This window comes from Ranitomeya variabilis, chromosome 4 (assembly GCF_051348905.1).
Source record: "Ranitomeya variabilis isolate aRanVar5 chromosome 4, aRanVar5.hap1, whole genome shotgun sequence".
NCBI classification, from domain to species: Eukaryota; Metazoa; Chordata; class Amphibia; order Anura; family Dendrobatidae; genus Ranitomeya; species Ranitomeya variabilis.
Window position 1 is genome coordinate 731,889,660 of NC_135235.1, and position 26,673 is coordinate 731,916,332.

At 46.2% G+C, this 26,673-nt stretch overlaps 1 protein-coding gene across 1 annotated transcript in view; it reads left to right on the forward strand.

Moving 5' to 3' along the window:
* Nucleotides 1-8,274: 8,274 nt before the first annotated feature.
* LOC143768252 (uncharacterized) overlaps nt 8,275-26,673 on the forward strand; it is a 66,364-nt gene continuing 47,965 nt past the window's right edge. The window contains exons 1-7 of the mRNA XM_077256945.1: nt 8,275-8,360; nt 20,738-20,887; nt 21,017-21,193; nt 21,277-21,400; nt 21,484-21,596; nt 22,124-22,214; nt 24,376-26,558. Of these exons, the coding sequence (XP_077113060.1) occupies nt 8,334-8,360; nt 20,738-20,887; nt 21,017-21,193; nt 21,277-21,400; nt 21,484-21,596; nt 22,124-22,214; nt 24,376-26,558 (2,865 nt within the window). The 5' untranslated portion in view covers nt 8,275-8,333. The remainder of the gene's footprint in view (nt 8,361-20,737; nt 20,888-21,016; nt 21,194-21,276; nt 21,401-21,483; nt 21,597-22,123; nt 22,215-24,375; nt 26,559-26,673) is intronic.

The following is a 26,673-nucleotide window of genomic DNA, read 5'->3' on the forward strand; positions in this document are numbered from 1 at the left end:
GTTTTTGGTGCTTTTTTGCTGCAGGTTTTTGGTGCGGTTTTTGATGCTGTTTTTGATGCAGGTTTTTGGTGCGGTTTTTGATGCAGTTTTTGGTGCTTTTTTGCTGCAGGTTTTTGGTGCGGTTTTTGATGCAGTTTTTGGTGCGGTTTTTGATGCAGTTTTTGGTGCTTTTTGCTGCAGGTTTTTGGTGCGGTTTTTGATGCAGTTTTTGGTGCAGTTTTTGATGCGGTTTTTGAGGCAGTTTTTGGTGCTTTTTTGCTGCAGGTTTTTGGTGCGGTTTTTGATGCAGTTTTTGGTGCTGTTTTTGATGTAGCTTTTTAATGCGGTTTTTGATGCAGTTTTTGGTGCTTTTTTGCTGCAGGTTTTTGGTGCTGTTTTTGATGCAGTTTTTGGTGCAGCTTTTGGTGCGGTTTTTGATGCAGTTTTTGGTGCTGTTTTTGATGTAGCTTTTTGTTGCGGTTTTTGATGCAGTTTTTGGTGCTTTTTTTGCTGCAGGTTTTTGATGCCGTTTTTGGTGCAGTTTTTCATGCAGTTTTTGGTGCAGGTTTTTGGTGCAGTTTTTGATGCAGTTTTTGGTGCTTTTTTTGCTGCATGTTTTTGGTGCGGTTTTTGATGTAGATTTTGATGCAGTTTTTGGTGCTTTTTTGCTGCATGTTTTTGGTGCGGTTTTTGATGCAGTTTTTGGTGCTTTTTTTGCTGCAGGTTTTTGGTGCGGTTTTTGATGCTGTTTTTGATGCAGGTTTTTTGTGCGGTTTTTCATGCAGTTTTGATGAGGTTTTTGGAAAATAAATAAACGGAAAATGTGCATGATTTGAATGGAAACATGCATGAAAAATAACGGACAAAAAACGTTCCTATGAGTTTTCCGTCCGGCGGAAACAGTTTTTTTTTACGAATCCTGCAAAAAACGGATGAAATGTGTGGCCATCAGGCGCAATCCGGCGCTATTACAACTCTATGAGAAAAAAACGGATCTGGCGGAAAAAAATGGATCCGGCAGGAAAAAACGGATCCGGCGGAAAAAAAACGGATCTGGTGGAAAAAAACGGATCCGGTGGAAAAAAACAGATCTGGTGGAAAAAAACGGATCCAATGTAAAAAAACGGATCTGGTGGAAAAAAACGGATCCGGTGGAAAAAAACAGATCTGGCGGAAAAAAACGGATCCGACTGAAAAAACGGATCTGGCGGAAAAAAACGGATCCTGCAAATGTGATCGCAGGATGCGTTTTTTCCCCCATAGACTTGTATTAGCGACGGATCGCGACGAATGGCCACACGTCGCGTCCGTTCTGCAACGGATCCGTCGAGTTTTGGCGGACCGTCAGCACGAAAAAACGTTCAAGTGAACGTTTTTTTGTCCGTCGCGTCTGCCATTTTCTACCGCGCATGCGCAGCAGAAACTCTGCCCCCTCCTCCCCTGCATCCACTGCCCACGTCGTGTACAAATTTCACAACGTGCGTCGGTACATCGGCTCGACGCATAGCGATGGACCCATACTGACGCAAGGGTGAAAGAGGCCTTTATGAGCGTTGAATAAAAAAAAAAAAAAATGGAAAAAAACGGCGTGGGCTCCCGCGCAATTTTCTGCGCCAGAGGGGGAAAGCCGACAGCCGGGGGCCAATATTTGTAGCCTGCTATGAATATCAGCTCGCAGCTGTCTGCGTAGCCTTTACTGGCTATTAAAATAGGGGGACCCCCCAAAAAAATGACGTGGGGTCCCCCTATATTTTATAGCCAGAAAGGCTACGCAGACAGCTGCGGGCTGATATTCATAGCCTAGAGAGGGGCCATGGATATTGGCCCCCCCCAGGGCTACAAATACCAGTCCGCAGCCGCCCCGGAAATGGTGCATCTGTAAGATGCGCCAATTCCGGCACTTAGCCTCTCTCTTCCCACTCCCGTGTAGCGGTGGGATATGGGGTAATAAGGGGTTAATGTCACCTTGCTATCGTAAGGTGACATTAAGCCGGGTTAATAACGGAGAGGCGTCAATAAGACGCCTATCCGTTATTAATCCAATAGTAAGAAAAGGGTTAATAAAACACGCACACATTAGGAAAAAGTATTTTAATATTCTTCATTTCACCATACTTACCATACTTCAGCACCTGCAAAAAACGTAAAATAATAAACCGCATACTACCTGTCCGCCGTAGTCCAATTAATAACGAGTGTCCCACGACGATCTCCCCTATAGAACAGTGACATCGGGTGACGTCACTGCTCTATAGGACCCTCAGTGACACACTGACAGGAGACAATGGCTCCTGCAGTGCATCACTGAGGTTACCTGAGTTCAAAGTGTCACTTTATATAATTGCTGCATGGGAAAATGTCTCATACAGCAATGCCATAAAGTGAGACTAGGGACTTTTTTTTTTTACAGCGGCGGAGGAATACAGTGGCGGAAGGATACCTTCCTCCCGTCATTGTGTTCCTGAGCCCCTAGAGAGCGGTCGCATTATCTGATGCTGCTGCTCTCCACGGGAGATCGTCGTGGGACACTCGTGGATTTCTGCGGACAGGGAGTATATTGGTTGTTTGTTTTTTTCACATTTTTTATAGATGACACTGGCTTCGGGGATCAAAATGACAAGTAATGGTGAGTATGTAATCTATGTTTAATGTAATGTATGTCATGTATGTAATGTATGAATGTACTGTATGTCTATATGTCTATATGTATGTATGTAGAATGTATGTATGGAGTATTTTTTTTTTTTTTCATTCAACACATTAGCCGGATGATGGGACTACTACTGTCCCATCATTGGCTAATGTGTCAATCACTGTCAGTGTAGCAGGCATAGCCCGATGGGACTTGTAGTCCCATCGGACGATGCCCGCACTGAGACCCCCGCACGCCCCTGAGACCCCCCCCACGCCGCAGAGACCCCCCCCACGCCGCAGAGACCCCCCCCACGCCGCAGAGACCCCCCAGCACGCCGCAGAGACCCCCCCAGCACGCCGCAGACACCCCCCAGCACGCCGCAGAGACCTCCGCACGCCGCTGAGACCCCGCACGCCGCAGAGACCCCCCCCCCACGCCGCATAGACCCCCAGCACGCCGCATAGACCCCCCAGCACGCCGCATAGACGCCCCAGAGACCCCCAGCACGCCGCAGAGAGCCCCTCACGCCGCTTAGACCCCCTCACGCCGCATAGACCCCCCCAGCACGCCGCAGAGCCCTCCCACGCCGCATCAAGCCCCGGCACGCCGCATCAAGCCTGGGCATACAGCGCCGGCCGCATAGAATGAGATCCCTGGCAGGCCCGCACAGACCCCGCCCTCACAGAGACACGCAGTCTCCGCCCACGCACCGCCCACACTCTCCCCCCCCCTCCAGAACCCCATATAGAAGGACAGAAAGGGCTGATTTACCTTCCGATACTTGTGTCCCATTCACTTGTATTGGTATCGGGTATCGGTATTGGATTAGATCCAATACTTTGCCGGTATCGGCCGATACTTTCCGATACCGATACTTTCAAGTATCGGACGGTATCGCTCAACCCTAGTCATGAGGTTATTCCTCTTCAGATACTCCTGTACAGCATCCTATAGAATGCCCTCCAGGATTTTACCCACAGTAGAAGTTAAGCTTACTGGCCTATAATTTCCTAGTTCAGTTTTTGTTCCCTTTTTGAATATTGGCACCACATTTGCTATACGCCAGTCCTGTGGTACAGACCCTGATATTATGGACTCTTTAACCCCTTCCCGACATCGGACGTACTATACCGTCCGATGTCGGGTCCCCTGCTTTGATGTGCGCTCCGGCGGTGAGCGCACATCAAAGTCGCGACATGTCAGCTGTTTTTTACAGCTGACATGTGCGCGCAATAGCGGCGGGTGAAATCGCGATCACCCGCCGCTATTAACTAGTTAAATGCCGCTGTCAAACGCAGACAGCGGCATTTAACTACCGCATCCGGCCGGGCGGCCGGATATGAGCGCATCGCTGACCCCCGTCACATGATCGGGGGTCGGCGATGTGTCAGGACAGTAACCATAGAGGTCCTTGAGACCTCTATGGTTACTGATCGCCGGTGGCTGTGAGCGCCACCCTGTGGTCGGCGCTCACAGCACACCCGCAATTCTCCTACATAACAGCGATCTGATGATCGCTGTTATGTAGCAGAGCCGATCGGGCTGTGCCTGCTTCTAGCCTCCCATGGAGGCTATAGAAACATGGTAAAAGTAAAAAAAAAAAGTTAAAAAAAATGTGAAAAAAATAAAAAAAATATAAAAGTTTAAATCACCCCCCTTTCGCCCCAATCAAAATAAATCAATAAAAAAATAATCAAACCTACACATATTTGGTATCGCCGCGTTCAGAATCGCCCGATCTATCAATAAAAAAAAAGCATTAACCTGATCGCAAAATGGCGTAACGAGAAAAAAAAACGAAACGCCAGAATTACGTTTTTTTGGTCGCCGTGATTTGAATTAAAATGCAATAACGGGCGATCAAAAGAACGCATCTGCACCGAATTGGTATCATTAAAAACGCCATCTCGGCACGCAAAAAATAAGCCCTCAACCGACCCCAGATCATGAAAAATGGAGACGCTACGAGTATCGGAAAATGGCGCAATTTTATTTTTATTTTTTTTGCAAAGTTTGGAATTTTTTTTTACCACTTAGGTGAAAACTAACCTAGTCATGTTAGGTGTCTATGAACTCGTAGTGACCTGGGGAATCATAATAGCAGGTCAGTTTTAGCATTTAGTGAACCTAGCAAAATAGGCAAGCAAAAAACAAGTGTGGGATTGCACTTTTTTTGCAATTTCACCGCACTTGGAATTTTTTTCCTGTGTTCTAGTACATGCCATGGTAAAACCAATGGTGTCATTCAAAAGTACAACTCGTCCCGCAAAAAATAAGCCCTCACATGGCCAAATTGACGGAAAAATAAAAAAGTTATGGCTCTGGGAAGGAGGAGAGTGAAAAACGAAAACGGAAAAACGAAAAATCCCACGGTCATGAAGGGGTTAAAGATTAAAAATAATGGTCTATCAATGAATGTACTTAATTCCTGCAGTACTCGGGGGTGTATCCCATCCGGGACTGGAGATTCGTCAATTTTAGGGTACTGTCACACAGTGCAATTTTGATCGCTACGACGGCACGATTCGTGACGTTCTAGCGATATCGTTACGATCTCGCAGTGTCTGACACGCTACTGCGATCAGGGACCCTGCTGAGAATCGTACGTCATAGCAGATCGTTTGAAACTTTCTTTCGTCGCTGGATCTCCCGCTGTCATCGCTGGATCGTTGTGTGTGACAGCGATCCAGCGATGCGTTCGCTGGTAACCAGGGTAAACATCGGGTTACTAAGCGCAGGGCCGCGCTTAGTAACCCGATGTTTACCGTGGTTACCAGCGTAAAAGTAAAAAAAAACAAACCGTATATACTCACCATCTGATGTCCGTCAGGTCCCTTGCCGTCCGCTTCCCGCTCTGACTGTCTGCCGGCTGGAAAGTGAGAGCAGATCACAGCGGTGACGTCACTGCTCTGCTCTGTACGGCGGCGCTCAGTCAGGGCAGGAAGCAGACGGCAAGGGACCTGACGGACATCAGATGGTGAGTATGTACGGTTTTTTTTTTTTTACTTTTACGCTGGTAACCACGGTAAACATCGGGTTACTAAGCGCGGCCCTGCGCTTAGTAACCCGATGTTTACCCTGGTTACCCGGGGACTTCGGCATCGCTCCAGCGCCGTGATTGCAAAGTGTGACCGCAGTCTACGACGCTGGAGCGATAATCATACGACGCTGCAACGTCACGAATCGTGCCGTCGTAGCGATCAAAATTGCACTGTGTGACAGTACCCTTAGTGATTTTTCGACGACGCCGTACTTCCTGCTGGGTTAAGCAGGTGACATTTAATGGGGAATTTTTGTTATCACTAATCATGTTGTCTGCCATGGGAATTTCTTGTGTAAATACTGATGAAAAAAGTAATTTAGCATATTGGCTTTTTCCTCATCCTCCTCCACCATTTCACCCAGACTATTTTGAAGGGGCCAAAACTATAATTTTTTTAGTTTCTTACTATTTATGTATTTAAAGAAAATTTGGGGATTTGGGAGTATTTTTACTCTCTCTGGCAATGAGTCTCTGTCTCAATCTTTGCTGCCTTGATTTTCTTTTTACAGGATTTATTTAATTTTCTGTATTTATTTAATGCCTCATCACTACCTAGTTTAAATTCTCTAAATGCTTTCTGTATGTAGCATAAGGATCACCCCCATAGGCAGACCCTGTAGTATAAGGCAGCACCCCATAGGCAGATTCTGTAGTATAATGCAGCACCCCATAGGCAGACTCTGTAGTATAAGGCAGCACACCATAGGCAGACCCTGTAGTATAAGGCAGCACCCACATAGGCAAACCCTGTAGTATAAGCCAGCACCCCATAGGCAGACCCTGTAGTATAAGGCAGACTCCCATAGGCAGACCCTGTAGTATAAGGCAGCACCCCCATAGGCAGACCCAGTAGCATAAGGATCAGCCCCATAGGCAGACCCTGTAGTATAAGGCAGTCCCCATAAAAAAACTAAATAAATACTAACCTCTCTTCCTCCTTGTTCCAGCGGTGCTCCGAGCTCCCGCTCATCTGACAGTGGGCGCCGGGTAGTGACGTCATCGCGCCCGCTGTCAGTGTCGGCGTCGGTGATGTCAGACACTGACAGGGAGATGATGGCAGAAGGAGCGTAGCGCTCCTTCCCTCATCAATGCAGTCAGCTGTATTGGCTAAATGCCAAAACAGCTGACCTTGAGGTGATGGGCAGGGGGCCCACTGCTCGCAACGAGCCCCTCCCTGCCTGCTCAGGGGCCCCATAGTGGCAGAGCAGGGAGATCGATTCTCCCTGCTCTGCCGCAGAATGTAATGGTATTGGCGCGTGCAGTTACAGTAGCGTAGCTCCAGGTGGGTCCCCTCTGCCCCTCTGCTAGCTACGCTACTGAGCCCATCCCTAGCATAGAACCTGTAGCCAACTGAGAAGTTGGCCCAGTTCTCCAGGAACCCAAACCCCTCCTTCCTACACTAATTCCTGAGTCACTTATTTATCTCCTTAATTTCCCTTTGCCTCTGGCATGGCACGTGGTACAGTCAGTATTTCCGAGAATATCACCTTGGAGGTCCTGGCTTTATGGACCTTCCACCTACCTCATTGTCATTTGTGCCAATGTGCACCATGACCGCTGGGTCCTCACCAGCCCCTCCCAGTAATCTGTCCACCTGATCAGCGATGTGTCGGACTCGAGCGCCATGTAGGCAGCACACCGTTCAACGATCTCTGTCTTTGTGACAGATTGCCCTATCTGTTCCCCTAATAATTGAGTCCCCCACTACCAGCACCTGTCTGGCCTGCCCTGCTCTCCTATTTCCCTCCTTACTGGAGCAGACACTCCTCCGGCTTTCAGAGGACATGCCTGGCTGCAGCAGTGCTACCCCTGTACTGGCACCCCCCTCATCTGCCAACTTATTGGGGTGTGCCAGATCAGGACTAGCCTCCCTGGCACTCTTCCCTCTACCCGGCCTTCTGTCACCCAGCTTGCTGCTCCACTGTCCTGCAGCTCCATCCTATCATCCCCCCCTCATCTATCCCATTGAGCTCAGTGAGCAGAAGACTCCTCTCCATATTGTCTATGGATCTCAGTGTTGCCAGCTGCACATTTAGATCCAGAATCTGGGCTTCCAAATGCACAACGTGCTCACATCTCGCACAGCAGTATGCACCCTCGCCCGGCTGATCAAGGACTGCATACATGTGGCCAGATGTGCCCTGGATGGCATTAACAATAGTGGAGCACATTTCCTAATGGGGATTGCACCAGACAGAAGAGTTAAGTAAAAAGAAATTTAGAATATTAATAAAATGCAAAAAGCAATTCAGTAATTCCTCCCTTGGAAACTCCCTGAATCCAAAGTCACTAAATCACAAGTCACACACTTACTTCAGATCGCAGTTATGCTCCGGTCACACTCAGCTCGGTCACACTCGCTAAGGAAGAAGATTTAAAGAGGTTTTTTCCTCTTTAGCAGCAATCCAACCTACAGCTCAATGACTTCTGTACTCCTCATACATGCGGCTCCGCTCTGTACACACTGTAAACCCCTCCTGACCCCAAACATCCCCTCATCCAGCACCATGACAACCAGCACAGCAGAGTCCTGCATACACTGAGGCCCCTGATCATGTGACCCCTGACTCCTCCCCTCCTGTGACCTCATCACAGGTCCTGTGCGCACAGTGCAGCCATACATGTGGAGTGCGGCTCTGCAGGTAAAGGTCTTTGCTGGAGGCTCCATTATTCTCTATGTGGAGTGCGGCTCTGCGGGTGGAGGTCGGTGCTGGAGGCTCCATTATTCTCTGTGTGGAGTGCAGCTCTGCGGGTGGAGGTCGGTGCTGGAGGCTCCATTATTCTCTATGTGGAGTGCGGCTCTGCGGGTGGAGGTCGGTGCTGGAGGCTCCATTATTCTCTATGTGGAGTGCGGCTCTGCGGGTGGAGGTCGGTGCTGGAGGCTCCATTATTCTCTGTGGAGTGCGGCTCTGCGGGTGGAGGTCGGTGCTGGAGGCTCCATTATTCTCTATGTGGAGTGCGGCTCTGCGGGTGGAGGTCGGTGCTGGAGGCTCCATTATTCTCTATGCGGAGTGCGGCTCTGCGGGTGGAGGTCGGTGCTGGAGGCTCCATTATTCTCTATGTGGAGTGCGGCTCTGCGGGTGGAGGTCGGTGCTGGAGGCTCCATTATTCTCTATGTGGAGTGCGGCTCTGCGGGTGGAGGTCGGTGCTGGAGGCTCCATTATTCTCTATGTGGAGTGCGGCTCTGCGGGTGGAGGTCGGTGCTGGAGGCTCCATTATTCTCTATGTGGAGTGCTTCTCTGCGGGAGGAGGTCGGTGCTGGAGGCTCCATTATTCTCTATGTGGAGTGCGGCTCTGCGGGTGGAGGTCGGTGCTGGAGGCTCCATTATTCTCTGTGTGGAGTGCAGCTCTGCGGGTGGAGGTCGGTGCTGGAGGCTCCATTATTCTCTATGTGGAGTGCGACTCTGTGGGTGGAGGTTGGTGCTGGAGGCTCCATTATTCTCTGTGGAGTGCGGCTCTGCGGGTGGAGGTCGGTGCTGGAGGCTCCATTATTCTCTATGTGGAGTGCTTCTCTGCGGGAGGAGGTCGGTGCTGGAGGCCCCATTATTCTCTATGTGGAGTGCGGCTCTGCGGGTGGAGGTCGGTGCTGGAGGCTCCATTATTCTCTATGTGGAGTGCTTCTCTGCGGGTGGAGGTCGGTGCTGGAGGCTCCATTATTCTCTATGTGGAGTGCTTCTCTGCGGGTGGAGGTCGGTGCTGGAGGCTCCATTATTCTCTATGTGGAGTGCGGCTCTGCGGATGGAGGTTGGTGCTGGAGGCTCCATTATTCTCTATGTGGAGTGCGGCTCTGCGGGTGGAGGTCGGTGCTGGAGGCCCCATTATTCTCTATGTGGAGTGCGGCTCTGCGGGTGGAGGTCGGTGCTGGAGGCTCCATTATTCTCTATGTGGAGTGCTTCTCTGCGGGAGGAGGTCGGTGCTGGAGGCCCCATTATTCTCTATGTGGAGTGCGGCTCTGCGGGTGGAGGTCGGTGCTGGAGGCTCCATTATTCTCTATGTGGAGTGCTTCTCTGCGGGTGGAGGTCGGTGCTGGAGGCTCCATTATTCTCTATGTGGAGTGCTTCTCTGCGGGTGGAGGTCGGTGCTGGAGGCTCCATTATTCTCTATGTGGAGTGCGGCTCTGCGGATGGAGGTTGGTGCTGGAGGCTCCATTATTCTCTATGTGGAGTGCGGCTCTGTGGGTGGAGGTCGGTGCTGGAGGCTCCATTCTCTATGTTATTCTCTCCCGCTCTCTGACCACAACCTTCTTTCATTCTCTATCAAGAACTGCCATCCCACTCAGGTCACCCCCACTTTCCACACTTATAGAAACATACAGGCCATTAGCACCCAGAAACTTATGAAGAACTTGCAGTCCTCATTGGCCCCAATCTTCTCCATCTCATGTCCTGATTCTGCTCTGAAGCATTACAATGAACCCCTGCAAAGTGCCCTGGATGAGCTTACTTTTTGTCACATGGGTTTTTTTTTGCCTTCCTCTGGATCAACATGTTAGGGCATGTTAGGTTAGGCTCTGGGTTGAACTAGGTGGACTTAGTCTTCCTTCAACCTTAATAACTATGTTTCTATGTTACCCCTGCAGCCAGCAGCATCCACCACGCTGCCCAGTCCAGCACCACGCCAAAAAACTGCTACAGAGGCCACCACTCCCACTCGGCCAAGAAAGCAAAGGTCCAAAACTAATAACAGTTCCACCAGGACGAAGACCCGGAGTCCAAAAACCCTGCTAAAATTGGACTCACCACCTCCACCCTCACCTACCAATGTGTCACTGTTTTGAAATGTGTCACTACCTTCCCTTGTGTCTGTCCCTTCCTGTTTGTCTATCCATTCCCATGATTCCTCTGTGTTGTCTACTCCCAATGTGTCTAGTTCCATCTATGATCCAATCCTTTAATTTGTTGCCCCTTCCCCTGTAACGCCTTCATCAACTACCACCCAATCCTCAGCTCCACACCCCCAAGGTCCACCACATCTCACCCTCAGATAGACCCCGATCCTAAACCCAGTTATTTTTGGTTAAATAAATGTTTATTTTCTTTGCACAATATCAAACATTGCAGGTACATTTAGAATTTACAGGTATTTTATTATTTAATTCAGCAAATATTGCAGGTACATTTACAATTTACAGGTACATTTAAACAATACAAACTGCGCCAGCACGGGAGTTGAGTATAAGGTTTATTATTATAATTGGGGCCAAACATATTAATCAAGAAGGGGTTGTCCTATTGGACGCTGCCTGTGGCCCAGCCTAATAGACCTTCGTATATTTCAGGCCCAGACACCATTAGGCATGTAAGTATCGTATAAACAGAATACCAGACAACCACATCATATTTCAAAAATTAGCGTGAAATGACGCCATGGGAGACAAAAAATACCCCACTCTATATAAACATGAGAAAATCGGAGACGACCAGAGTAGCTGGGGTTAAAAAGTAGTAAACTTTATTGCAAAAATGTATCTAAAATTAGTACAAAATAGCTGGGGTTAAAAAGTAGTAAACTTTATTGCAAAAATGTATCTAAAATTAGTACAAAATATATATCAAAAAGGTAATATAAAAACCAGATGATGGAGCGGATCACACACAGCGCCACCTATACCCCACCAATATCTAATACATAATAAACATCCAGACCAAGTGGTCACGCATATGTGCAAAAAATACAAAGCACAATAAGGGTACAAAAACTCACCAGATATATAGTGGGGAAAGTGGCACCGGATCGCATCCAAGAGCGCCCCAAGGTTTTTATATTACCTTTTTGATATATATTTTGTACTAATTTTAGATACATTTTTGCAATAAAGTTTACTACTTTTTAACCCCAGCTACTCTGGTCGTCTCTGATTTTTTCATGTAAGTATCGTAGTAACTAGGCCGCCCCATACTATCGAGTACTTTGGGCCGGAGGGCATTCAGCCAAACTCTGTCACACTTTCTTAGGTGCCATGTTTGATTTTGGCAGCATCAAGTGGTTAAACTGCCAGGGCTTCGTTGTAGCCACCCCTGTGCCATCCCTGCAGTGTAAATCTATGTGCTGGGGCCCAAAAGAGTAAAACAAATGTTTAACGTGTCAAAAAAAATAAATTTTTAGTATCTGTTTTTTTTCCCTGTAATATAGGAAAGCCTAAGGCCAGAAATAAATCCCATAAAACACTGTACATGGAGAATTTGGGATCAGATAATTTCTGTCCGCTGTGTTTGTGCAAAGAAAAAAGCTTGTTGTCATGAACCGTTCCAGGGTTTAATCCTGACTGCCCTTTTTCCGGGGGGATCATGTCAAGTTAATTTTTCTCTGCCTCATTCTGGGTTCAGGTTTACTATTTAGCTCCCATACATCCTGCTGGCAGAGTCAGCTATAGTTCTGCCTTCAGCGTGTGAACCTGACTCTGTTAGCTCTTGGTTTGTCCTGCTGTGATCCCTGACTTGCCCCATGTCTGTTGACTCCTTCTGCCTGCCCTTTTTCCAGTGTTTCGGATTTGATTCTTTGGTTTCTGACTTGGCTTGTATTCGGACTCTCTTCTGCCTTCTGACTTTTCTCTTATCCGCTTATGACCGTTGCTGAAACTCCTGGCTTGTTCTTGACCACGTGTATTGCTGATCCCTTTAGTACTTCTGCCTATTGTTGTTTTTTGACTCTGATTGTTGTACCACTCTCTCGCCACTTGGTGGTGCCTATGCTGCTGCTCTGCAGTGCCTCTCTGTGTATGCAGGCTCATATCCCTCTCAAGCTCCCTTTGGTCACTTTTGAATGTTGGTTGTGCTTTCACACTCGTGGTAGCAAGAGACGAACTCTAAAACCCACATAAGTGGCTCAGGTAGTGCAGCTCATCCAGGATTGCACATCAATGTGATCTGTGGCATGAAGGTTTGCTGTGTCTCTCAGCGTAGTGTCCAGAGGCTGGAGGCGCTACCAGGAGACAGGCCAGTACACCAGGAGATGTGTCATGATTCCCAATGGCCAGGGAACAGGGAAAAAATGGACTAGCTCTAGGAAGATGGTAACTAAGGTAACCGCGATGCTGAACCTACCACGCAACTAATAGTAGCCAGGGGGTGTTCCTACGTTGTTTCTAGACACCTCGCGCCAGCCGGAGATCTAACTACCCCTATCAGAGGAATTCACAGACCTGGCTTGCCTCTAGGGAAACCCCAAAAGTCATAGTAGCCCCCCACATATAATGACGGTTAGGTAAGAGGAAAACACAAACGCAGTATGAATATAGATTCAGCACAGTGAGGCCCTCTAACTAGATAGCAGAAAAATACAAAAGAGGACTTCACGGTTACCTAAAAACCCTAAGTAGCCATCCTGAAATTACCTTAGCTCCGTTATCAACTCATGACACCGGAGTGGCAATTTCAGCTCACTAGAGCTTCCAGCAGCACAAAAAACATAAATGCATGCTGGACAAAAAACAAACGTTCAAATGCCAAAGATTCAACTTAGCTGAATTGCAGACTTGGAGCAGGTAGCAAGCAACAGGGGAGCTCTGGTAACATTGATTGCCGGCACTAGAATAACTGAGAAGCCAGCCTAAGTAGGAAACTCCCAATTGCCTGATGAAAACAGGTGCACTAGGAACCCAAGCCACAAGTCAGCCAGTACCACAAGTAGCCACCAGAGGGAGCCCAAAAACAGAATTCACAACAGTACCCCCCCCTTAAGGAGGGGGCACCGAACCCTCATGAGAACCACCAGGGCGATCTGGATGCGCCCTATGAAAGGCGCGGACCAAATCAGAGGCATGAACATCAGAGGCAGTCACCCAAGAATTATCTTCCTGACCGTATCCCTTCCATTTAACCAAATATTGAAGTCTCCGTCTGGAAATGCGAGAGTCCAAAATCTTCTCCACAACATACTCCAATTCACCCTCCACCAGCACAGGAGCAGGAGGCTCAACAGAAGGAACAACCGGCACCTCATACCTCCGCAACAACGACCGATGGAAGACATTATGAATGGTGAAAGATGCTGGTAGGTCCAAACGAAAAGATACAGGATTAAGAATCTCCAAAATCTTATACGGACCTATAAACCGAGGTTTAAACTTAGGAGAAGAGCCCTTCATAGGGACAAAACGAGAAGACAACCACACCAAGTCCCCAACACGGAGACGATGACCCTCACGACGATGACGATTAGCAAACTGCTGAGTCTTCTCCTGAGACAACTTCAAATTGTCCACCACATGACTCCAAATCTGGTGCAGTCTATCCACCACAGTGTCCACTCCAGGACAATCCGAAGATTCCACCTGGCCAGATGAAAAACGAGGGTGAAACCCTGAATTGCAAAAGAAAGGAGAAACCAGAGTAGCAGAACTGGCCCGATTATTGAGGGCAAACTCGGCCAACGGCAAAAAGGCGACCCAATCATCCTGATCAGCAGACACAAAACACCTTAAATAAGTCTCCAAGGTCTGATTAGTTCGCTCCGTCTGGCCATTAGACTAAGGATGGAACGCAGACGAAAAAGACAAATCAATGCCCATCCTGGCACAGAACGCTCGCCAAAACCTAGACACAAATTGAGATCCCCTGTCAGAAACGATGTTTTCCGGGATACCATGTAGACGAACCACATTCTGAAAAAATAAGGGAACCAACTCCGATGAAGAAGGCAATTTGGGCAAGGGTACCAAATGAACCATCTTAGAAAAACGGTCACACACCACCCAAATGACGGACATCTTCTGAGACACCGGGAGATCCGAGATAAAATCCATAGAGATGTGCGTCCACGGCCTCTTTGGAATAGGCAAGGACAACAACAATCCACTAGCCCGAGAACAGCAAGGCTTGGCCCGAGCACACACATCACAAGACTGCACGAAGGTCCGCACATCTCGAGACAGGGAAGGCCACCAGAAGGACCTGGCCACCAAATCTCTGGTACCAAAAATTCCAGGGTGGCCTGCCAACACAGAAGAATGAACCTCTGAGATGACTCTACTGGTCCACTCATCTGGAACAAACAATCTCCCAGACGGACAACGATCAGGCCTATCAGTCTGAAACTCCTGCAACGCACGTCGCAAGTCTGGAGAGACAACAGACAAAATCACTCCATCCTTAAGGATACCAGTAGGCTCGGAATCACCAGAGGAGTCAGGCTCAAAACTCCTAGAAAGAGCATCTGCCTTTACATTTTTCGAGCCCGGCAAGTATGAAACTACGAAATCAAACCGGGAGAAAAACAACGACCAGCGCGCCTGTCTGGGATTCAGACGCCTGGCAGACTCAAGGTAAATCAGGTTCTTGTGATCAGTCAAGACCACCACCTGATGTCTAGCACCCTCAAGCCAATGACGCCACTCCTCAAATGCCCACTTCATAGCCAAGAGCTCCCGATTCCCGACATCATAATTTCGCTCAGCGGGCGAAAACTTTCGAGAGAAAAATGCACATGGTCTCATCACTGAGCAATCGGGACTTTTCTGTGACAAAACCGCCCCTGCTCCAATCTCGGAAGCATCTACCTCAACCTGAAAAGGGAGCGAAACATCAGGCTGGCGCAACACAGGGGCAGAAGCAAAGCGGCGCTTAAGCTCCCGAAAGGCCTCCACAGCCGCAGAGGACCAATTGGCAACATCAGCACCCTTCTTAGTCAAATCAGTCAAAGGTCTAGCAATACTTGAAAACCCAGTTATAAATCGACGATAGAAATTAGCAAAGCCCAAGAACTTCTGAAGACTCTTCAGGGAAGTAGGCTGCGTCCGATCACAAATGGCCCGAACCTTGACAGGATCCATCTCAACAGAAGAAGGGGAAAAAATATACCCCAAAAAGGAGATCTTCTGAACCCCAAAGATACACTTTGAACCCTTTACAAACAAAGAATTGGACCGCAAAACCTGAAAAACCTTCCTAACCTGTTGAACATGCGACTCCCAGTCATCCGAAAAAATCAAAATATCGTCCAGATACACAATCATAAATGTATCCAGGTATTTACGGAAAATATCGTGCATAAAGGACTGAAAGACTGAAGGAGCATTAGAAAGGCCAAAAGGCATCACCAAATACTCAAAATGGCCCTCGGGCGTATTAAATGCAGTTTTCCACTCATCTCCCTGCTTAATCCGCACCAAATTATACGCACCCCGAAGATCAACCTTAGAGAACCACTTTGCCCCTTTAATACGAGCAAATAAATCAGTCAAAAGTGGCAAAGGATACTGGTATTTAACTGTAATCTTATTCAACAGGCGATAATCAATGCAGGGCCTCAGGGAGCCATCCTTTTTACCCACGAAAAAAAAACCTGCTCCTAAAGGGGATGAGGATGGACGAATATGTCCCTTTTCCAAGGACTCCTTAATATACTCTCGCATAGCAGCATGCTCAGGCACAGATAGATTGAACAAGCGACCCTTGGGAAATTTGCTGCCAGGGATCAAGTCTATTGCACAATCACAATCCCTGTGGGGGGGAAGAGAACCAAATCTAGGCTCCTCAAAAACATCAGAGAAATCAGACAAAAATGCTGGAATTTCAGAAGGAGTAGATGAAGCAATAGAAACCAAAGATGCTCCCCCATGAGCCCCCCGACATCCCCAGCTTAATACAGACATAGTTTTCCAGTCAAGGACTGGATTATGAGTTTGCAACCATGGCAGTCCAAGCACTAAGACATCATGTAAGTTATGTAGCACAAGGAAACGAATCACCTCCTGATGATCAGGAGTCATACACATAGTCACTTGTGTCCAGAATTGTGGCTTATTCCTAGCCAAAGGGGTGGAATCGATACCCTTCAGAGGGATAGGAAGTTCCAATGGCTCTAGGCTAAACCCACATTGTCTGGCAAAGGACCAATCCATAAGACTCAAGGAAGCGCCAGAATCCACATAGGCATCCACAGTAATAGATGATAATGAACAGATCAAGGTTACAGACAAAATAAACTTAGACTGTAAGGTGCCAATTGCAAAAGACTTATCAGCCTTTTTTGTGCGTTTAGAGCATGCTGATATAACATGAGCAGAATCACCGCAGTAGAAGCACAATCCATTTTTACGCCTATAATTCTGCCGTTCACTTCTGGACAGAATTCTATCACATTGCATAATCTCCGGTGCCTGCTCAGAAGACACCGCCAAATGGTGCACTGGTCTGCGCTCCCGTAAACGCCGATCAATCTGAATAGCCATAGTCATGGACTCATTCAGACCTGTGGGCGTAGGAAACCCCACCATAACATCTTTAACGGCGTCAGAGAGACCTTCTCTGAAATTAGCCGCCAAGGCGCACTCATTCCACTGAGTAAGCACTGACCACTTTCGAAATTTTTGACAATATATTTCAGCTTCATCATGCCCTTGAGAGAGGGCTATCAAGGCCTTTTCAGCCTGAATCTCCAAATTAGGTTCCTCATAGAGCAACCCCAGTGCCAGAAAAAACGCATCCACATTGAGCAACGCAGGATCCCCTGGTGCCAATGCAAATGCCCAATTCTGGGGGTCACCCCGCAACAAGGAAATAACAATTTTAACCTGCTGAGCGGGGTCTCCAGCGGAGCGAGATCTCAGAGAAAGATACAATTTACAATTGTGCTTAAAATTCAAAATGCAAGATCTATCTCCAGAAAAGAACTCAGGTATAGGGATCTTGGGTTCAGATATAGGAGCATGTATAACATAGTCTTGGATATTTTGCACCCTAGAAGCAAGTGTATTCAGGTCCGAAGCCAAACCCTGGATATCCATTTTTCAGCAGCTGAGATCTGAGCCATTCAGGGGTTAAGAGGAGAGAAAAAAAAAACAGCAAATTGCAATTATGGCTAAGCAGAGTTTCAGAGCAGAAAAAAAAAAAAAAAGTGTCAGAAACTTCTTTTCTTTTCTCTCTTTCTTCAGCCAATACATTTTGGCCGGCAATACTGTCATGATTCCCAATGGCCAGGGAACAGGGAAAAAACGGACTAGCTCTAGGAAGATGGAAACTAAGGTAACCGCGATGCTGAACCTACCACGCAACTAATAGTAGCCAGGGGGTGTTCCTACGTTGTTTCTAGACACCTCGCGCCAGCCGGAGATCTAACTACCCCTATCAGAGGAATACACAGACCTGGCTTGCCTCTAGGGAAACCCCAAAAGTCATAGTAGCCCCCCACATATAATGACGGTTAGGTAAGAGGAAAACACAAACGCAGTATGAATATAGATTCAGCACAGTGAGGCCCTCTAACTAGATAGCAGAAAAATACAAAAGAGGACTTCACGGTTACCTAAAAACCCTAAGTAGCCATCCTGAAATTACCTTAGCTCCGTTATCAACTCATGACACTGGAGTGGCAATTTCAGCTCACTAGAGCTTCCAGCAGCACAAAAAACATAAATGCATGCTGGACAAAAAACAAACGTTCAAATGCCAAAGATTCAACTTAGCTGAATTGCAGACTTGGAGCAGGTAGCAAGCAACAGGGGAGCTCTGGTAACATTGATTGCCGGCACTAGAATAACTGAGAAGCCAGCCTAAGTAGGAAACTCCCAATTGCCTGATGAAAACAGGTGCACTAGGAACCCAAGCCACAAGTCAGCCAGTACCACAAGTAGCCACCAGAGGGAGCCCAAAAACAGAATTCACAACAGAGATGTGGAAGGGGATCAGCCTTTGTGCAAGGAGGAAGAGGAGGAGCCCTGCCAGAGCCCTGCAAAATGACCTCCAGCAGGCCACAAATGTGCATGTGTCTGCACAAACAGTTATAAACTGACTCCATGAGGATGGTCTGAGTGCCCGATGTCCACAGATGAGGGTTGTGCTCACAGAAAAAAATTCACTGTGTAAAAACTGTAGTTAAAAAAAATTACCTTTAATTACGTCTTAACGCAGTAAGGTGATATTGAGGACCACTACCACCATTTAAAAGATACCAGGAGGCGCCTGTACCCACTAAACTGAACTGTTCCTATCATAGAGCCTGCATAAAATTGCACGATCCCAGGGCATTCATCCCTTAAAGGGACTCTGCCACCTGAATTTGGAGGGAACAATTTTCAGCCATAGGGGTGGGGTTTTCGGGTGTTTGATTCACCCTTTTCTTACACGCTGGCTGCATGCTGGCTGCAATATTGGATTGAAGTTCATTCTCTGTCCTCCGTAGTACATGCCTGCACAAGGCAATCATTCCTTATGCCGCCGGAATGCTGCGATCATGTTTGATCGCAGTGTTTCGGGGGTTAAAGTGTCAGGAGCGGTCACAGTGCCGGATGTCAGCTGTGATAATCGGCTGACACTCAGCTGCGCTCCTCCCGTGAGCGCGGCTGATCGGGTATGACATACTATCCCGTCCATGGGAATTAAGTCCCAGGTCACATGGACGGGACAGTACGTCCGATGGCAGGCTTAAAGAACAGGTACATGTCATTAAATCAAGAACTTATAAAAAAACAAAAAAAAAACAAACCTAAGAGCTCTGAAACACACTCAACTCCTTTCCTTTTTCAACGTTCATCAGGAGTGAATAAAGTATACATAGTATAAAGAGACTACTTAGCTGCTGAAGAAATTGCTATGACCGGCGCAATAGCAGGGTTTAGAGTTCAAGCACATAAGGAAACGATACGCCTTCATAGTGTGCTGCATGATACGGTGCATGTTGATCCATGTTGCTATTGTGCCGGTCTTAGCAATTTCTTCAGTCACTATAATTGTGGTATAATGTCCAAACAAACTCTCATTTCAGTATCTCTCCTCCTATTCCTTTCCCCATCCCACAGGGCTGGATAGGGGTAGGAGGGACAGTCGACAGTGATCGGGGGCACCATTGTGCAGGTGTAGGGTGCCAACCTCTGCTGGTAGGTAGGAACAGTTCAGTTTAGTGATAGCTACAAGCACCTCCTGGTATCTTTTAAATGGTGGTAGTGGTCCTTGTTATCACCTTACTGCATTAAGACGTAATTAAAGGTAATTTTTAAAGTACAGTTTTTACACGGTGAATTTCTTTGTTCAATTTTTCTGTACAGGAACAATCTTATTCTATCTGTGATTTCCTCATGGGTTGTGCTCACAGCCCAACACCGTGCAGGACGATTGGCATTTGCCACAGAACACTGGGATTGGCAAATTTGCCACTGGCGCCCTGTGCTCTTCACAGATGAAAGCAGGTTCACACTGAGCACATGTGACAGACGTGACGGAGTCTGGAGATGCCGTGGAGCGCGATCTGCTCCCTGCAACATCCTTCAGCATGACCGGTTTGGCAGGGGGTCAGTAATGGTGTGCAGTGGCATTTCTTTGGAGGACCACATAACCCTCCATGTGCTCACCAGAGGTAGCCTGACAGCCATTAGGTACCAAGATGAGATCCTCAGACCCTTTGTGAGACCATATGCTGGTGCGGTTGGCCCTTGGTTCCTCCTAATGCAGGACAATGCCAGACCTCATGTGGCTGGAGTGTGTTAGCAGTTCCTGCAAGATGAAGGCATTGAAGCTATGGACTGGCTCGTTCGTTCCCCAGACCTGAATCCGATTGAACACATCTGGGACATCATTTTTCGCGCCATCCACCAACGTCACGTTGCACCACAGACTGTCCTGAAGTTGGCGGATGCTTTAGTCCAGGTCTGGGAGATCCCTCAGGAGACCATCCGCCGCCTCATCAGGTGTATGCCCAGGCTTGTAGGGAGGTCATACAAGCACATGGAGGCAACACACACACAACTGAACATCATTTCCTTGTCTTGAGGCATTTCCACTGAAGTTGGATCAGCCTGTCATTTGATTTTCCACTTTGATTTTGAGTATCATTCCAAATCCAGACCTTCGTGGGATATTTATTTTGATTTACATTGATCATTTTTATGTTTTATTGTTTTCAACACATTTCGCTATGTAATGAATAAAGATTTGCAACTGAAATATTTCATTCAGTGATATCTAGGATATGGTATTTTAGTGTTCCCTTTATTTTTTTTGAGCAGTGTATATAGGTTTTTTTTTTAGTATATGTAAAGAAGAAAACTAAATACTGTAAAATAATCTCATGTTTCCCTTATCTCCAGTAATTGTATTATTACACGGGATTTTTATGATGTTACATCGGCTCATCTTCTTCTCATTCAGGTCTCTACAATATCAGATCCTCTCAGTGAAGATCTTCTATATAAGAGAATTTTCCTGATTTACCCATCAAAGATGGATATGGACAGATACAAGATGGCGGAGAGGATATTACACCTCACTCTAGAGATCCTCTTCCGGCTTACTGGAGAGGTGAGAGATTCTGATGATGTCACATTACATTATTCTTATCTATGGGAATAACAGATGGACAGAGCTGGAGAGGTGAGGACTCTGGAAATGTCTGTAGTGAGATTTATTAATGTGTCTCTCCATAACCAGGATTACACTGTAGTGAAGAAGACCTCTAGTAAGCGCTGTCAGGACCCTGTGTCTGAGGGATTGGGACGACCCCTGAGCCCAGTCACGGGGCCTCCACCTCACCTGATACATGAGGACATCAATGACCAGAAGATCCTAGAACTCGCCTACAAGATGATTGAGCTGCTGACTGAAGAGGTGACACTGCTGGGAATGCTGGGACATTATACAGTAACACTATGAAGGGATCGGGGGGATGACGGTATTATTGTATGTGTCAGGTTCCTATAAGGTGTCAGGATGTCGCCGTCTATTTCTCCATGGTGGAGTGGGAGTATTTAGCAGGACACAAAGATGTGTACAAGGACATCATGATGGAGTTTCCCCAGCCCCTCACATCACCAGGTAATAGACAGGACTAAATACACTTGGCCTATAATTATCTGTATGTAAAGAATGAATTCAGTCCCTGTATGTGTTTCCTCCAGTTCTATCCAGTAGGAGGACAACACCAGAGAGGTGTCCCAATCCTCTTCTTCCACAGGACTATAAGCAAGAAGATCCCAATGTTCCTCAAGATCATCAGGTAGATGGAGAGAAGGTATCATATCTCCCCTATGATGAGTAGACGGCTATGAAGGTCTTGTGCTCAGTCTTGTTTTAGCATAGCAGTATAATGCATCCCCTTAGGAGTATAATGCACCCCTATAGTAGTATAATGCACCCCCATAGTAGTTTAATTCAGCGTCATTCTGCAGATTTACAAAAAAAAGGTTTATCCTTACCTGGCTGAGGTCCAGCGGTGTAGTCCACCTGATACAGGCATGTACCATCATATGAGAGTATCAGTATACGCCGACAATGTGCCCACTGACATCTGCCAGCTTGTGATCTCCCGCAAGGCAACAGATTTTAACTTGCCGTGCGTCTGACGATGCATGATCAGTTGAGCCGCTGGGGCCCGTAGAGGAGAGGCGGCCTGCTGTGGGCCCCCTCTGCTTGTCAGGCCCTATTCGCCAGTAAGGGCTGTAATGCTCTGATGGCGGAACTGATGGCAGGACTAGAGCTGATCATAGATGTGACTATCTTTTCTCTTCATCTGTCTGTGACTATTACGATGTTTTTCAGGGTGAAGATCTGACCCATACTAATACTACAGAGACATATGTGAGGGGTGATGAGCGGTGTAAAGAGGAGATTCCAACATATGACTACCCAGGTGAGTAGTAAGATAAATGCAGAGAAGTCACAGATTCTTCTCAGTCACCGGCTGTGGCTGCTTTATTGGTTGTATAGCCCAGTCATATGACAATCGTGTGTTCACCATTTTGCCTCTAGACCTCAACATTCTTCTCCATCCAAACTTTGACACATCAGCTGTAAACTGTTATAAAATAATGTATTTGAATGTCTAATATTTCTTCTTGAAACTGATGTGACATCTACCATTGGCTCTTATAATAGTTTCCCTTGGAAGAGCCACTGAGCCCCATACTCTAATTACCCCAGAGAGGTTTCTCCACTAGTTACTCATTTATTACTGATGAAGACTGTTGAGTTTGATCATTTCAGTAGATGTGTTATTGTCTTTAGTCACAGTTTTTGACTACAGTAGTTACTGCTCAAATCCTTTGACTTAACCACTTCCCGCAGTTCTTTTCTGTTCCTAATCAGAACCCAATTTTTCGAACCTGATGTGTGTCACTTTGTGGTGATCACTTTGGAATTTTTCACAAAGGATAATAGGAAACAAATGGACCTTACAAATTATTTTCCAACTTCTCTTGAATCTGACAATACTCTATATACAGTTGTACACTACTGTCTGGGCACATGGCAGGGTTAAGAAGCTATTTAGCTATTTGACTGCAGCTCTTGCAGAAATAGTTTGTAGACTCGATGCATTGTGGGCACTGTTCGTGGTCACCTGGAAGCTCAAAAGATGGCCACCATGAGCAGACTTGGCGCTATCTACTCCATTTTACAGATCCCATCCCATGCCTTGTTCATCATACTTTAAAAAACCCTTCTACATGGGTCTGTACATAGACAGAGACCCCCTAAGCTTTGGCCATGGTGTTACCTTCTGTTATGTGATGTGAGACGTAGCAAGAATTGTCAGGTAACCGGGTCAGTACCAGGAAAGCAGAGAAAATTCAAAATCAGAAGACACAAGAGTAGTCAGTAAGCGAGCCGAGATCACAACAGAATACAAATATACAAGCCGGGAGCTGAGCACAGAGGAATTAACCAGAGAAGAAGGCTGTATCTGACAGCTTCCAGCAATATGCTTCGAGCTTTGGTAGGGTGTGGTGCTTTCCAACTGGCTGGAGCAGGGAACTGGACAACACAAACCCATACTGCCAGACTGGATTGTACTAAAAATCCCAGGCACCCTAATCTTAGTGGCAGGACAGAGCCTGCATCGCCCAGAGCTTCTGGATTTGATGTCTCCTCCATTACCAGTGCCACCTGTAGCATGAATAAGGTTGTGCCTGGTAACAGAACCAGACATCACAGGAGCAGACCTCCGTGGAGATAGGACATACCATATGCAGAAGCCCTAATATGAGAAAATGGCAGAAAACCAGAACAGTAGGAATCCCCATAAATTGGCTTAATTTTGGAAATTATAACCCTCAGGGGATTAATGTATTGGAGTAGTGACTATGTTGACCCCAGAGCCACTTTCCATAAATTAGCACGCAGTGGATGTTGGAGAGTGAAAATTGCAAATATGCCATTTTATTACCCAACACAGTGCCCAGATTGTGTTCCAGGAGACACACATTGTAAATTAAGTGGGCTCTTATCACTGTAGTAATGCCAAATACATTATTATTTATTATCATTATTAATTTATATAGCGCCATTTATTCCATGGCGCTTTACACGTGCTTTATACATGGATGCTAAATGTGGTTTGGGCACACTGCAAGGCTCAGAAGCGAGGGGAAAATTTGACTTTGGGAGAGCAGATATTGCTGGTTTGGTGTGTGGAAGCCATAGTGCTTTTCAAGAGCCTTTGAGCCACTTGTAATGTAGAAACCTGTTTTTCACTGACAGATGATGGACCTGAGTAGGGATTTGTTTTTTTTGTGTGATGAATAGAAGGTTTATTGGTATAATTTTCCTCAACATAACATTGTTTGGTGACTGTCCATTCTGCCTTCGAAATATAGAGTAAACAAACAGTTGAACACCATGCTCTACTGGTTCATCCTATGAAGTTTTCTATTAGACTGTGAGCTGTCTTGTCTTAGTGAATAATTATGTATTCAACATAACTTGTCATGTTGTGGACAGTTTACTTACAAATGTTAAAATATGTAAAATTCAAGGATTTTTTATGAAAACTAATTGGTTTTATTTTGTAACAGATGACTGCACCAGGCGATCCGAGGGGCAGCTGACATCTTCAGTTTTTAAATCAGATAATCTTGAGATCCCACAGGATACAATTGAAGTGAATGCCATTACTCCAGATATACCATCATCCCTTCACAGCAAAGATCTATCATCTGATCTTCTGAAACAGGTCCTGTCTTCTGATTCATTACCGACTACTAAGGAAAATCAAAGTCACAAAATAAGCATTAAAAAACAAATTGGTCCTGAAGTAAATAAGCCAGTCTTACTTTTAGAATATGGAAATCGTTTTCCCCTCAAAGAATCTTTTCTTAAGCATCAAAAAATTCACACAGCAGAGAATAGATTTTCTTGTTCCAAGTGTGGGAGATGTTTTAACCAGAAGTGGAATCTTGTTATACACCAAAGAACTCACACAGTGGAGAAGCCTTTTTCCTGTTCAGAATGTGGGAAATGTTTTAAACAGAAATCAGGTTTGGTTGATCACCAGAGATCTCACACAGGTGAAAAGCCTTTTTCATGTTCAGAATGTGGGAAATGTTTTAACTTGAAAGCTCATCTTGATAGCCACCAGAGAATCCACACAGGGGAGAAGCCTTTTTCCTGTTCAGAATGTGGGAAATGTTTTAATCAGAAAGGGACTCTTGATAGCCACCAGAGAATCCACACAGGGGAGAAGCCTTTTTCCTGTTCAGAATGTGGGAAATGTTTTAATAAGAAAGCTCATCTTGATAGCCACCAGAGAATCCACACAGGGGAGAAGCCTTTTTCCTGTTCAGAATGTGGGAAATGTTTTAATCAGAAAGTGCATCTTGATAGCCACCAGAGAATCCACACAGGGGAGAAGCCTTTTTCCTGTTCAGAATGTGGGAAATGTTTTAATCGGAAAGCGAATCTTTATAGCCACCAGAGAACCCACACACAGGAGAAGCCTTTTTCCTGTTCAGAATGTGGGAAATGTTTTAACCGGAAAGCGAATCTTTATAGCCACCAGAGAACCCACACACAGGAGAAGCCTTTTTCCTGTTCAGAATGTGGGAAATGTTTTAACCACAAATCAGAATTGGTTAAGCACCAGAGAATCCACACAGGGGAGAAGCCTTTTTCCTGTTCAGAATGTGGGAAATGTTTTAATCGGAAAGCGAATCTTTATAGCCACCAGAGAACCCACACACAGGAGAAGCCTTTTTCCTGTTCAGAATGTGGGAAATGTTTTAACCGGAAAGCGAATCTTTATAGCCACCAGAGAACCCACACACAGGAGAAGCCTTTTTCCTGTTCAGAATGTGGGAAATGTTTTAACCACAAATCAGAATTGGTTAAGCACCAGAGAATCCACACAGGGGAGAAGCCTTTTTCCTGTTCAGAATGTGGGAAATGTTTTAACCACAAATCAGAATTGGCTAAGCACCAGAGAATCCACACAGGGGAGAAGCCTTTTTCCTGTTCAGAATGTGGGAAATGTTTTAATCAGAAATCAGGTTTGGTTGATCACCAGAGAATCCACACAGGTGAAAAGCCTTTTTCATGTTCAGAATGTGGGAAATGTTTTAGTCATAAAGCGAATCTTTATAGCCACCAGAGAATCCACACAGGGGAGAAGCCTTTTTCCTGTTCAGAATGTGGGAAATGTTTTAATAAGAAAGCGCATCTTGATAGCCACCAGAGAGTCCACACAGGGAAGAAGCCTTTTTCCTGTTCAGAATGTGGTAAATGTTTTAGTCATAAAGCGAATCTTTATAGCCACCAGAGAATCCACACAGGGGAGAAGCCTTTTTCCTGTTCAGAATGTGGGAAATGTTTTAATAAGAAAGCGCATCTTGATAGCCACCAGAGAGTCCACACAGGGAAGAAGCCTTTTTCCTGCTCAGAATGTGGGAAATGTTTTAACTACAAATCAGAATTGGTTAAGCACCAGAGATCTCACACAGGAGAGAAGCCTTTTTCATGTTCAGAATGTGGGAAATGTTTTAATCATAAAACGAATCTTGATAGCCACCAGAGAATCCACACAGGGGAGAAGCCTTTTTCCTGTTCAGAATGTGGGAAATGTTTTAATAAGAAAGCGTATCTTGATAGCCACCAGAGAATCCACACAGGGGAGAAGCCTTTTTCCTGTTCAGAATGTGGGAAATGTTTTAATAAGAAAGTGAATCTTGATAGCCACCAAAGAATTCACACAGGGAAGAAGCCTTTTTCCTGTTCCTAATGTGAGAAATGTTTTACATGGAATTCAACTCTTTAATAAACATCAGAGAAGTTGCACAGGGGAGAAGCCCTAATCATGTTCAGAATGTTGGAAATATTTA